Here is a 14,951-nt window from a genome sequence, read left to right as displayed (position 1 = left end):
TTGCTTGGTTCAGTGCAATACTCTTACGACTTCCTTATCATTTGACCTTGATGGTACACCACTAACGGCGGAGTTCGTGAGGTGGTCTTCATTGCCTGAAGTTTCACTCTCATCGCTGCTGCTTACCGGTAAGGTACGTACACTGTGATTTACCTTTTACATGACAATTTTTTTTATTACAAACATAATCACAAGCGTGCATTACGCACACTATGAGTCACTGCATATATATATATATATATATATATATATATATATATATATATATATATATATATATATATATATATATATATATATTCTGAGAAAAAAAAGAAAAAAACATATTCACAGCCCATGTTTGCCACTCATCTAGCACTTCATAAAACATACCCTACCAAACCTCTTCTCGTGGCTCCAGAGTGGTTGTACTTTGGGATACTTGATTATGGCTTTCCTGTGCTTTGTCACGAACAGATATGATGATAAAGCGCAGCACTGAATGACTTGCCGCATCCTGGTTCATATTGTGATTGTGATATGATCACGTTTCTAAAAGTAATCGTTTTTAGGAGGCAGCCGCAGCAGGTCTTACGTTATTAATTAAAAAGAAAATATAGTGAACGTTGTTATTTGTCATCAGAAAGACTTGCTTATTAAGTAGGGGAAATGCTAAATGTTTTAAGCGGCTTCATACAAATTGCATCCCATAACCTCTGATTCGTCGTCAAAAAAAGCAACATGGCGACTAATGATGCAATTCACCAATTGTCCCTTTGCTCAAACGAAACTTTTCCATTACACGCTTTTGAGCGGACAATAATATTCATCAAAGTGTGTCACGCAACATGCTCCCACTATCTCTACCCGCCACCTTCTACAGACCCAATGGGCGCCATACTGTTCATGTTCACTAATCAGACCCGCTCTCTCTGAACAAAGATGGGGCTATGTTTAACTTTTTTTCTGCACAAGGAAAATACTGTACATCGGTTCCGAGCTGTGACGCTTTAATATGCATTAACCCCTTCAAACATTTTTTTGTTCCGCCAACAGTGTGGTCTGTAAAATAACAGTGTAAAAAAATGGACTAGATTTACAGTATCATAGATCTGTAGGCTTGTATTACCTTTCAACAGATGCTTGGTGTCAGAAGAGTTAGTGTGTGGTGCCACAGGCGTGGGTTCAGGTCTGCCTCGTCTGGCCACCATGTGGCGGATCAACAAAGCAACCCTTTACTGACCACCGGCACGCAGGACGCTCGCCAACTTCACACCACGTCACCGAAGAACGATAAAAAATTAAACCAGCCGGTCGTAGCCAATCAGATGCCCCGTCCCGGAGGCATTCCATCCTTTATGCGCCTCCCTATTCAGAAAGACACCGAAGGTACGGTAATGCCACGGGAGCAGTTGAGCTTACAAGTATTTCATTTCTTTTCAGCGAATATTTTACACGGGATGGTAATCAGAATTCTTCCAGAATGCTTTCCAGAATTTGTCTTGGCATGTGTATCAAAACGGGAAACAAAAGATTAGAACACGGACAAGAATACTCGAAATATGCGAAACTTGCTGCTCCATGGTACGTCTAATCCTCAGGTTTGGACGCCTGCTTCGTGGGTGTACCATTGGACATAGGATGTAGCAACAGGTCCGGGACTCGATTTGGTCCTCGCTATCTACGCTGCGAGTCCCCGCAGAGACCCGTGAACCAAGGTACTGGCGTAAACCCGTTCCTTACACATAATGTGGCCGATATCGGAGACGTCTTCATCAATCTGTACAAGTGAGTAGTAAAACCTGTTTGAATACATGTAGCAGTAGTAGTAGTAGTAGTAGTAGTAGTAGTAGTAGTAGTAGTAGTAGTAGTAGTAGTAGTAGTAGCAGCAGTAGTAGTTATAGTAGTAGTAGTAGTAGTATAAGTAGTAGTAGTCACATTCCTCCATTCCTCTCTTCCTGCCAGTCTGCCAGAAGCGTGCCGTAACATCCGGGAGCAGTATCAAAGCATCATCAGTAAGAAATGCATCCCTCTCACCATGGGCGGCGACCACACCATCTCATACCCAATCTTGCAGGCGATGAAGGTGTGGGAGGGAGGTCTCCTCCTGAATACCTCCTGGGAAAAAGGATGCTGGATGTGATTGAATTTTACTCTTTTGATATGATAATGATAACCTGGATATACGAGTATATGTAAGACGTATTTTGTTGTGCTCTCTCTCTCTCTCTCTCTCTCTCTCTCTCTCTCTCTCTCTCTCTCTCTCTCTCTCTCTCTCTCTCTCTCTCTCTCTCTCTCTCTCTCTCTCTCTCTTATGCCTTCAGGACAAATATGGACCAGTAGGACTTATCCACGTGGACGCTCACCCAGACCTGCAGGATGAGGTGTTGGGTAGCCCGATAGGACATGGGACGCCCTTCAAGCGAGCTTACGATGAGGGCCTGTTAGACTGTTCCCGTGTCATTCAGATTGGCCTGAGAGGCACCGGATACTCCTCAGACGACTGTAACATCGGCAGGAGTTTGGTGAGTATGGATGAATGTTTGGCTTAGAAATAGTTCTGCCTTCGTGAATGTGTTGCCAAGATTTTTAAAGAGTCTTTTTGGTTCCGATGAAAAAAAAAAAAAATCTTGAATACAGACAGGCATGCGAAATAAAAAATAAAAAAATACTGCGTTCTCTGTTAGCATAAGAATGAAGTTAGCTAGCTAAAGGGAAGTTTTCATACGAATTTCTCGTTTGGCATTTTTCGTCTAGCTTCTTCAAAAATCATAATTTCTTGAATACTAAAGTGCCAAAAGGTGTTTTAATTCCTGGAATAAGAATAATTTGAGGTTTGGGGAATAATTTTCACATGAATGTTTTTCTTTATTTATATTTGTTCAGTTCCTTTATGGTTCATTTTGGTTACATTTAGAATTTCTTGAATATAAATGCGAAGAAATGTGTAGATTGATCATTAAAATAATTATTTGCAGTTATATTTACTGCCTTAGCCTATACACATAAATTAAGACATTTTGATGAATAATATTCCAGTGTATATTTATTATGATCTCGCAGAGAGTTCAGTTGAAAATTGCAGGTCACACAAAGCTCATGGCCAGTAATTTAGTCATCTTTACTGCATTGTAATCAGAAAAACGATTGGACAGTGTTGTTTTCATCATTTACATAATTCAGCTTAGAGACAGACATCAACATCAACTGGTTACAAACCACACAACAACACATCAACTGAACCACAACTTAAGAGATGGTTGTTAAATAAATCTCATGAAATAACTATAAAGAACAACAAAAATTAACGTATACCATGGTACGCTCCAATTTGAACTTTCTGATCACTTCTACACAAACATGACGGAATAGATGCACTCAACATTACAGAATGCCAACACAATATAACCTGCACAAACATCATAAGTATAGGACAAAGTCAACATTCCTTCCTTAATAAATGCTTATGTACTAGTTTCACATTGACAAGTTCACCCTAAGGACACGCAAGTCGGCTGTTTTTTTTTTTTTTTTTACTTGTCATTATAACTGGTAATGATTTCTTCATAAACGAAGGAGAAAGCTCGTGTGCCTGTTAGTGGGATGCTTCAAGTCGATTTTCTGATTTTATATAAAATAACAAATAAAAAAAAACGCAGTGTTTAGAATTCCATTGTTCAAAATAAAATCTCAATCACTAACACGTTATAGAGTAAAATTTACTAAGCACAAAATTCTAAAAAAAAAAAAAAAAGTTAGCAGAATAATAAATGTTACTACGAATTTAATGACTCAATGACCCAAAAGTAGGTCTAAGAACTTGAACAGTACACAAATATCAATCTACAATAAATCAATACAGTGGAACAAAATTCTGAACTCGTTACTGCTTCGGTTTTAGTACCATGATTCGGTTTTAGAACAAAGTTATTTGATTTCAAATATTAAAAGACAGCAAAACCTACCATTTACTACTAATTTATAGATTCTATAAATATCTCCTTCGCCTTTATATATCTGGAGGAGAGACAGAGTGTAAGACAGTAATTCAATCTTTGAAATAAGGTAAATGTGATACTGTTGAAAAGTCTCGATGTAAGCAAACAGTTTTATGCGCTCAGGAGTAATCTCGATGACCCTCAACGCCATCAATACTGCACAACTGCAGTTTCCAAGTAGCTTTTCCCAGCACCAAGATGTCTAAGTGTTATGATCACTTTCACTCTGGTGGTAAGTGGGTTACTCCTCTCTGTAAGGCTTCCCTCACTGGATCGGTCTAAACAGTATCTTCTGATGACTTCTGTGTCACTAAGTACATTCAATACATCCTTTCTAGATAAATGATTTGTGAGCTGGAAATATTGTGAAGCAGCCATCTTGGCTGTGGGAGCCTGTCATAAGCCACTAAGTGTAGACTGGTGTCTGGGGACGGATTAATACATTTCATTGTGATTCCTATGGATTAAATATTTTCGGTTTTCGAACATTTCGGATTTCGAACGGGACCGGGGAACGAATTAAGTTCGAGAACCGAAGTTCCACTGTACTTCAATGACAATAGTCAATGAAATCGTACGGCTAGAAAAACTTAATAAATGCACTTATAAATCACAATAACCTAACATTTTTTCTTCACAGTTATAATAGTCATCAACTCGAGTCTTACCTCAATAGGCTCTTCCTAAAACACATACCAGTAGACGACAATATGCGTCCCCAGCATACTACAGTATCTGGAGATTCTAGGCCATACATTCTGAGAGAAAAGTTCTACCCACAACAACCACGGTAATTAGAGCCAACAGCAGACAGGGTAGCTACATTAGAAATCAGAAGTCATTTCAAAAAGTTATTCTACTCTAAAATTGATCTACTAGTGGCTGCCGGTGCCCCAAAAGCTGATCCTCATAGGTCCCTTTCACACGACGCTACATGTTACCCCAGTGTGAAAGGGTCGGGTAACTGCAAGCAAAAAATAACAGCGCGCCACTGTTGGCGGTGGTTACCTACCTGTGACACCGCGGTGGGTGGCCTCATATGAAAGGCTCTTTTGCAAACTATGGAAGCTAACTATTGGCGGTCACCGGTGGCTTTGTGTGAAAGGGTGCATATTCACACTGAAAAAGGCAACTTCTGCAGGTATTGTCATGCCCAAAATTAGCAACTACCACCATCAATGAGCTTTGTGGAGCTCCATTGCTACACACGTGTGGAGGCTTGGTGAACGACAGTCTTCGTCTCGATTAATGATATCTCAATAGTATGAACATGTTTCCAGCCACATCTGTACCCATGCATATTAATGATTCGCGGTGCAGGCGTATTATCACTTTTAATTAAATTAACATTTTTTGAATCTAGGTATTAGTACTTTAAGCGTCAGGCTACAATTAGTGTGGGTAACTCTCCAAGCGGGTACACTACTATCTCCCTCCTCCTTAACAACATGCACAACATGCACAACATTTTCATCAACTTCATCCTCACTATGAATACTGGCACTGTCCCTCGGTACTGGTGTGCTAGGTCAGGCCCTCACGTATTTGTGAGCTGCGTGATAGCCTGTTGCGTAGTGCTGGCAGGTCACATCACATGTATTTTATGTCACCTATTTGCTCATTATCAGTAAACATCTCAACCAAAATACCTCAGTACTTGACATACCCAGGTATGGCATGCCCTTTCATAGCCAAGTGTTACGCCATGCTGCCGCTCATCCACCTGCACGTTCCATACTTTTGAAAGCACCAGTCATACTTGTACATATTAGCAAATATTCATGAAAACCTAAGCTACTAACAAGGCAACAAGAATTTCCTAGTGAACTCGCTTCAATACATCGTCTTCACATAGCACGAATATAACCAGTCATAAGATCACAAATACTCACCAGATGTATAATCACCACCACAAGGTCAGACAAGTCCAGTGCCCAGCCTGCAGCGTGCCCAATGCCGCACGATCCCCACCAACTGATCCACATGTCACACGAGTACGCAAAACTACATAGGCCGTCGGATACTCTCCGATTAACTCTCTCTCAACTAAAGAAAACGGAACACGGCACGGTCCGAATGCGTGATTTTATCAAAACATTGAGATACGCTTACTCGTAGCATGCATCAGTTCAAGCAACAAATACCCTAATATCATTCATGAATAAAACATTTAACATTATTTCAAGCTTAGATGAATTATGTAATCAATACGCGAGTCTGAGGGAACAGGTCATAGTATGCTAATGAACCATAATCAATGCAGGGATTCCGGGTGGTGGGAGCGCAGGAGTGCTGGTACAAGTCTTTGGAGCCCCTGATGGCTGAGGTGCGGGAACAGATGGGAGAAGGACCCGTCTACCTCTCCTTTGATATCGATGCTATCGACCCCTGCTATTGTCCCGGCACTGGTGAGAGAGAGAGAGAGAGAGAGAGAGAGAGAGAGAGAGAGAGAGAGAGAGAGAGAGAGAGAGAGAGAGAGAGAGGTTGCAGGGAGAACAAGATCCAAATATTTTCTCTGTGCACTTTGAATCCACACTCTACAAGTGACACGACTGAACAATCCACTAACCTCCACAACCTCCTCCACCAGGGACGCCTGAAGTAGGAGGCCTCACTAGCATCCAGGCTCTTGAGATTGTCCGTGGGTGCCGCGGCTTGAATCTTGTCGGCTGTGACTTGGTGGAGGTGAGTCAATGAGCATAGTGAGCATTTTTTTTATTGCTTATTTATCATAAACGTTGCTTTAACATAAACGATATATATATATATATATATATATATATATATATATATATATATATATATATATATATATATATATATATATATATATATATATATATATATATATATATATATATATATATATATATATATATATATATATATATATATATATATATAATTACTGCTAAGTGTACGAAATTGTTCTGATTATGTCCGGTACTCTTGTATTTCGTAAGTATCCTGTTGATTTTTTTTTCTTTTTCATGTAAGTGGGGCAACAGAGAGAGAGAGAGAGAGAGAGAGAGAGAGAGAGAGAGAGAGAGAGAGAGAGAGAGAGAGAGAGAGAGAGAGGGGCCACTTCCCAAAGTTCAAGAAGAATCATCACAAATTGCAGGATGTCTTGAAACCTCTCTTGAAAGAGTTCAAGTCATAGGAAGGAGGAAATACATAGACAAACAGGGAGTTCAGTGTTTACAAGATAATATGTTCTAAACATGAAGCATATCTATTTATACAATTAAATCAACGATTGTCGATTGGCATTAAATTCAACAGTCATGTCCGTACAATTTCAAACATGGCAGAAGGTAGTCCCAACCAACCACGGCACATTACAGACACTAAAAAGAAGCCTAAGTTTAAATCTTAATGCTTACAGGTGTCTCCACCTTACGACGTGGCAGGGATGACAGCAGGAACCGGCGCCCACCTCCTCTTTGAGATGCTGTGCGTACTGCCTGGACCTCGACACTGTGAATGACCTTGTGTTCCTTGCAATCTTATATTGTGTTTTCTTTTGCTGTCTTATCCTTTCGGCATTTCATTAGATACCATATTTCATAATAACGTAGCCATGGTACTTTTTTTTATTTAATACTGTAGCTATTTCTACTACTATTATTAAATCAAGCAGCTTAGTTAGGACTGAAATGTCCTTTCCTGTTTGAAATAAACTTGTATCCACTTGGGTGTCGATTCTCTTCGCTTTGCTGCATGTTTGTCTTATTCCTAAGAGGAAAGTAAGTGAGGGAACTCATTCATAAAGCAGCACAGCGTACACTACATGGCTCATGCCACACCAGCCTGTGAATGGTGAAATTAAGAGGTCATTGAGAAAATGGAGCAACGAATGGTGTGTTATAGCATCTAGCAAATCAGGAGGATATAAATAAATGATATGGAGAAAATATGATACAGAAAATTAAATGAGACCTGTGAGTGAGACAGGTGCTAATCAGAAAGTTTGAAGAAAAATTTATTATAAAAGTTTTATTAATTTATATATTTTGGAAAAATGCTAGTAATGTGAAGGAAGGAAAAAAAAGTCTTGAAAGTGAAGGAATTTGTAAAAAATGAAGCAATTATATCGAATGATTGTAAATGAGTGTTGTTATGATCATAAATTTCTGCCCTTCCCTCAGTTGCCTCAAATGGACTAGGTCTCCCAAGTCACCTACGTGACTGGGTGCAGTGCTTAATATAGGTTACTAGGTCCACTTTTGTTTCATGCACCCTTCTTACCAAAAGTTGTAACACCAGATTACACAAATGAGGTCGTCGGTTTGTTTTAACCACCCACAGAAAAGGGAAACACATCGATTAACTCCCACAGCTGAGAATGAGTCGGCAACCACGTTGTTTAGGAGAGACAATCACAACGAAAGTCAACAACATATACGGTCGAGATATAATATCCCAGGGGAATATCGCCCTCGTAACGGACCGCCCACTTCCAGTGGGTATTATAACACTTTTCCTGCCCGGTAATACAATATTCCTCCCTCTTTAAAAAAAGAGAGAAATTACAGGTAGACAACTCAAAAGAATTGTTTGCGTCAAAAACGGCGTTGAGGACGCTCCCATCCTCTGATCACAGTAACATTTAACACAATACGAATACAGACAAGTGCCCACACACGAACAGGAGGGTAATTCACCTCTCACTGTACAAGAACTCAGCCCGCATACACACGCAGCCAAGGAGTCGTCACGTCCCTGTAATTGGAATGCATTATAATTAACTACACTTCCTGGCAGACTACTATGGAGACCCATATGCTACTTACATAGGCCGGGGTGTAATTACTTACTTATCCCCTTAATTAAAGCAACTGGCCCATCTAGCAGTAATTCCTTCTCAGTCTCCTTTGAACAAAACTGTCTACCCTTTGACCGTACGTCCCTCTAGTGTGGTGGCTGGAGTATGACTGACCATTAGGGCTGGGCGGGATCCGAGTACCTGGACTCGAATCCCAGCGATCCGAGGAGAGCTGACGGATCCGATTACCGACGTTGGTACTCGAATCCACTGACACGAATACTCATGAGACGAATACTCATACAGTTACTCAGGATTTTTTCCCCTTTAGCTTCGATATTCAATATGAACGTTATTTGTACTGACCATCGTATTTATAATGAACTCGATATTACCATTGATGAGTATAAAACAGTTTAGTCATACGTATGAAAAATATCTTGGTTAGCGACGTATAGCAGAAATTTAGTATTGCCATCGCGTCTTTTTTTTTTACGAACGCTGATTGGCTGGGCATATGTGACGTCGTAGCTTAGCTGACAAAGAGTACATGTACTACTGCGCATCTCCGCATCTTCCCGCTCTGGGAAGTTCACCATAATCACAGTGGCATCCCGGAATCCCTTACCTCTCCTGGTAGAGGAGGACCCGGTGTTGTTCCAACGACAGGGGTCCATCCTCGATCTCTGCCTCTCCAAGAGTGGCTATATGCAACACATCACGGCGAAGGTGGCCCAGGCCAAAGCAAGACGAGCCACTCTACAGGTTCCGGGACCTCTCCACAGCCACAAAACTGCACCTCATAAAGACCCTGGTGATCCCCATCATTACATACCCACCAATCCCCACTCACGCACTGAGCAGGAGGTCCATTAGCCGGCTCCAGAAGATCCAAAACGCAGCCCTCAGATTCTCCTACAACGTTCGCTGGGACTCCTTCACTGCAAATGAGACCCTCCATCGCGATGCGAATATCCCTGCAATCAACGTCCGCCTCCACCAAATGGCCTCCCAAGTGTCAGAGACGTTGAGGAACGAGAGAGGCCCCCAATATCAAACTGTAGAGGAACTCCATGGAAACGCCCCGGATCAGAGCCACTCCTGGTTCCCTCGCAGTCTGAAGAAACTCTAGGAAGGTGACCCCGAACCCCACTATACATGACGGAACACCACCTATAACTTGTATCAATAACAAGTGAGATTAACTATGTCAAGAAGAAAATATCCCCCCCTTACCCTTTGGAAAATTATCTTATTAAAATTGTCTGTACTATAAACTGAAATATGTAAATTGTATAGGAATTTTATAAAAATGTAACAATAAAGATTTCCCTTCCATCAAAAAAAAAAAAAAAAAACCCACATTAGGCTAAGACACATTATGTTGTGAATTTTCCTATTCTCCCGAGGTACTTCTGTACATAAACTTACCATATTGATGATCCAAAGTATAACCTACAAAAATAGCGACCCGGATTGCCCGGAAACTGTCTTGTACCCTCTTCTGTATTCCTATTCTTTCTATGTTGTAATTGCCCCCTCTTCATTTGTAGCCCCCACCTGGTCCTTTGTAATATGGCTTTCTTGAATAAACTGTTAAACTGATAAACTGCTCGCGCTACACAAAATAGCAACGTGGTCTGCCCACAATCTTTAATCTACTACTTTCCTTCAATTTCCTTTCTTTTACTTCTTCTGTCCAAACTCTTCAATATTCTCAATCTTTCTACAAATAAACAAGCTCGCGCTTCATTTTAAGCATTGTGGTCTACCCACAATCTTTTTTCTCTTCTACTTTCCTTCATTTTCTACCTACTTTTCTTCTTTCTGTCCAAATCCTTTATTATTCACCGTCTTTCTATATCAAAGCAAAGCTCGCGCTTCCGGACCGTCCTTGAGACAGTAAAGGCCACTCCATGGAGTGGTAAATCTAAACAATATCCGCTCGCGCCTTCCTTTCTTCCAAATATTATCCCCTCCTTCCTTCCATCCCACCCAACTAACAAACTCTTCCTTCCCCCAAACTGTCTATCTCCCCTAAGATACGATACGATACTCGCGCCAGTAGCTGGAGACACATCATCTAGCGAACCCGCGACAGTTGGCATAGTAGTTACCTCTACGTGAAAATTCCATGAATACTCTAAAATAAATACATCTGTGATATACCTTGATTCCTTCTCTACCAAACTGCGAATAAATATTCGTTTAAAATCTAACAGTCTTTCATGAAAACTTAAGAAAGTACTTTGTGTCATTTGAATCAATAAATCGTCAGCATTATTGACCACAAATTTACTTTTCAATTAAATTATACCTCTTATTTGGACAATGGCAGCCAAGCGGACCAAATGTGCACCAATATGGAGCTACATGCAACAAACAGACGAGGATGTGGTTGTCTGTTTGACCTGCAAAGATAAATTACTGTAGAAGTACGACTTCCAATCTCATCAAACACCTCCGCACCAGACATCCCCTTGAATGTGCCGAGCTGAAGGAGGAAAATGATGCAGGACACGATTTACCAAAACAGACTAAGATGAGTGTACAACCAACTTTGACACTATTACCAAAGCAACACCATACGGAAGTGACTCGAATAAAAAGAGGGAAAGAGAAAATCTAGTTGTTAGAATGATTGTGGAAGATTTGCAGCCACTGTCAGTCGTAGAAGACAAAGGTTTTAGACGCCTTATCCATGACCTTAACCCTTATAATTCGTGATAGCCACACTTGTACTAATATATACTTCGTCCTATAGTAACATGAATAATGTGCATTGCATACTCTAAACAAAGTATACCTAGAATATCACTAACTATAGAACTAACAAATTAATATTCATTATTCAATACATAACAAAAATAAATTTGTGAAATATAATGATAACACATTGAGTACAGTTGGCACAACGGATAGCTTTCAGGTGAAAGTCGGCTTACACCAAGGATCGGCACTAAGCCCACTATTATTCAACATAGTGTTCGATGTCATAACGGAAAATGTCAGAGAGGAACCACCCTGGTGTGTATTATATGCTGATGACATTGTCTTAGTGACCGAAAGGAGAGGACAGCTGGAAAGAAAATTAGAAGAATGGAGAGTTGTTTTGGAAAGCAGAGGAATGAGGATTAGTAGGTCCAAAACTGAATATTTTACGACGGATACAAGGGGCGATCAACAGGCCACAATTAGACTGAATGGTGAAAAGTTGAAGAGAGTGAAAACATTTAAGTACTTGGGATCGATGGTAGACGAGACAGGGGAAATGGAAAAAGAAGTGAACTTCCGGATTCAGTGTGGCTGGAACAATTGGCGGCAAGTTTCGGGTGTGATATGCGATAGAAGGGTACCAGTAAGAGTGAAGGGCAAAGTCCACAAAGCAGTCGTTAGACCTGCTTTGATGTATGGGCTAGAAGCAGCACCTTTGAAGAAGATTGAAGAGAGGAAGATGGATGTAGCAGAGATGAAGATGTTGAGATGGATGGTGGGAGTCAACAGAACAGACCGAATTAGGAATAAGTACATAAGAGGAACGGTGAAAGTAGTTGAAGTCTCCAAGAAGATCCAGGAGTCAAGGTTGAGGTGGTATGGACACTTGAGAAGAAGAGTTGGCGAAGACCACGTAGGAAGGGAGATCATCGAAATGGAGGTGGAGGGAGTTAGAAGAAGAGGACGGCCCAAAAGAAGATGGATTGACTGCATAAACGGAGATCTTGGGGAGAAGAATATAAATCCAGAGATGGCAAACAATAGAAATACGTGGAGAAGGCTCATTCACAACGGCGACCCCGAATAGGGAAAAGCTGGGAAGAAGAAGAAGAATGATAACACATTGGAAGGTAAAATACGAGGGTGAGATAACTCTGTGGAGTGAGGCAACCAGCCGCCGTGGACCGAAGCACTGACAGGAGAGCTTGGACCCGAGTACAGGCAGGGATCCGCGAGCGGCCTGGGACCCGATTACTAGCCAGGATTCAATTACCGCTGGGACACGAGTACCGGCAGGGATCTGCGAGCGGCCTGGGATTCGATTACCAGCCGGGACCCGAGTACCGCCGGGACCCGAGTACCGCGCGGATCCCTCACTAGTCTCCCTGCGCGCTGCAGGTACTCGGATCCGGACCCGAATCCTACGGATCCAGCAAGCTCAAGTACTCGGATCCACGAATCCTAAAATGTCGGATCCTGCCCAGCACTACTGACCATGGGATGGATTATAGGAATACGAGCCAAACGCCCTACCACTCGGCCAGTACGGGGAGGGGGTGTACAAGAGAGGGGGGATGGGGTGGTGGGCTACAGCCGCTACACAATCGCCATAACCGGAGCTTTTCTCTCAGCGCGGGCTAATATGAATAAAACACTTTTCTTCTGAGAATTCTGGTGACTAAACTGTACCTGTAAACTGTGTACCTGTAAACTAAGTGAGATTCATACTGACTGAGCAACCAGAAATAGGATAATTAATCGGGGAAAGAAAGTCTGGCGTTCGAACTCTCGTTCTCTCTCCCTCTTCCTTCCTTCTTCTTCTCCCTCACTTCTTTCATTCGTGTTACATCACTTTATCTCGCTGCACGCAACACGCTTCCTCATAAACAAATTTTCGGAAGATATAACAAATTCAAAATCAACATATCATTAGATTCAAACAACGGGGCGCACACGAATTTATCAGTTGCATCAGTCATAACAATTGTTAGTGTATATATTTATCGCTCATATATTTAATTGTCCAGTATTCCACATGCATTGTCCTCATGTGGCCAGACTGATCTATTTTATAGCCTTTTCTCCTTCCTCTCTACCTCTCAAGGGAATATCACACCTTCCATATATTCCTGCCAGTCCTTAGGGACAACACCTGCATTGCTTTTCTTGTCTCCCTCGCAGAGCATTGGTCAGAATAGGGACCTCTGCCATTGGTTCCTTCACCCCATTTACTGGCACCTGATTGGCCGTCCGTTCATCTCAGATTCCCGAACCCGATCCATTTCTTTCACATAAACAGAGTCTGTATGCGTAGCTAGAGATCAGATCGGAGACTGACAGTTCAGAGTCAACAGTCAGTCATCAGAAAGTCGTCAGTCAGTCTTCAGAGAAAGAGATTCAAGTATCGTCACGTCCATCGTAATATGTCTCGATATCACACGTGTACCTCTCTGTCCATCATTAAATCAAGAAAGCACATCTGTCTGTTGTGTTGCCTTTACTCGCACAATCACCCATGATCTAAACGACTATCCACGAACTCCACGTTACCGGTATTCATCGGAGAATCAACGAGCCACCATCATCTGTCCTGCCACCGTCACCTCCAGTAAGTCAAGCAACCAGTGGCAATCAATCTAGTACCAGGTGGCAGTGACTTCTCTACCAGGTATTCAACCATGAGGTTTAACACTGAAGGTAAAAAAAAAATTTCAGAGCTTCAAGTTCTTCAGCCAAGAGATAGCCATCAACGTCTTTTTTTCTCTTTTCTTTTTTTCAGTAATTACCTCTCCATCAGTGTTCTGTTTTATTGTGGTGTCTGTTGAAGCTGCTGTGTGTTTCTTTATTCCGCCTTCTGTATACTTTGAGAGTTAAGAGGTAGAGAATACAATGGTAATAAAAAAAAAAAAAAAAAGGAAAAAAACGTACCTCAGGATACTTGTAACTTTGATTTCTGCTTCATCCAGAACTAAAGAGGTATCACAGTCTGTGAGATTATATAGTAATATTTCAAATAATGTGTACTAGTTCACATAACTTAGTTTTATCCAGCACAGAAAACAATACATAAGAAAACATAGTATCCTACACAATCTTTTAATTTTTCATCACTATCATCTCTTTATAATGATGCTGATAATGACTATATTTCATTACTATTCAGGTGTGTGTACTAGACTTAACTAAAACCAGAGCAGAGATAGTTCATTAGTTATTCTTGCAGACAAGTCAACGAAGTATTTGTATGCCATCACACATATTGTACACCACAAAACCTTAAGAATTTTAAATATTGGTACTTATAAATCACATTATGACTAAAATTGCAAAAATCAGATTTCCAAATATGCTTATGCCTTACACTTAAATATTTAAATAAACAATGGCTATTTCTTAAAACTAAAGGTAATGGCAATTATACTAAAGTAAATGCTAATTATTAACAACTCTTGATTTTATCTACTTATTTATAAATATACATAAAAAAAAGAAAC

The 14,951-nt window shown here is 40.8% G+C and overlaps 2 protein-coding genes across 4 annotated transcripts in view; both read left to right on the top strand.

Annotated features, from left to right (window-relative positions):
* Positions 1-8,200, top strand: part of LOC135094101 (guanidinobutyrase-like) — a 21,297-nt gene extending 13,097 nt beyond the window's left edge. Inside the window, exons 1-8 of one of the 3 annotated variants that reach the window (XM_063993899.1) lie at positions 46-133; positions 1,119-1,368; positions 1,581-1,767; positions 1,945-2,065; positions 2,304-2,504; positions 6,241-6,385; positions 6,568-6,662; positions 7,363-8,200. In XM_063993899.1, coding sequence (XP_063849969.1) covers positions 1,119-1,368; positions 1,581-1,767; positions 1,945-2,065; positions 2,304-2,504; positions 6,241-6,385; positions 6,568-6,662; positions 7,363-7,464 — 1,101 coding nt within the window. In that variant the 5' untranslated portion in view covers positions 46-133 and the 3' untranslated portion in view covers positions 7,465-8,200. Of the gene's footprint in view, positions 1-45; positions 134-1,118; positions 1,369-1,580; positions 1,768-1,944; positions 2,066-2,303; positions 2,505-6,240; positions 6,386-6,567; positions 6,663-7,362 lie in introns of those variants that run through there. The other 2 variants (XM_063993901.1, XM_063993900.1) reach the window with 2 other exon arrangements.
* Positions 8,201-11,992: 3,792 nt separating this feature from the next.
* LOC135093956 (uncharacterized) lies at positions 11,993-12,544 on the top strand. The gene has a single exon (XM_063993635.1). The coding sequence runs from the start codon at positions 11,993-11,995 to the stop codon at positions 12,542-12,544; it is 552 nt and encodes a 183-aa protein (XP_063849705.1).
* The last annotated feature ends 2,407 nt before the right edge of the window (positions 12,545-14,951 follow it).

This window comes from Scylla paramamosain, chromosome 44 (genome assembly GCF_035594125.1).
Source record: "Scylla paramamosain isolate STU-SP2022 chromosome 44, ASM3559412v1, whole genome shotgun sequence".
Taxonomy (NCBI): Eukaryota; Metazoa; Arthropoda; class Malacostraca; order Decapoda; family Portunidae; genus Scylla; species Scylla paramamosain.
The sequence above is the reverse complement of the archived record's forward strand: the minus strand, read 5'-3'. Positions and strand labels throughout refer to the sequence as shown.

Coding starts and splice junctions, on each gene's coding strand:
- LOC135093956 (XM_063993635.1), top strand. CDS start 11,993: ATGGTAGACGAGACAGGGGAAATGGAAAAAGAAGTGAACTTCCGGATT.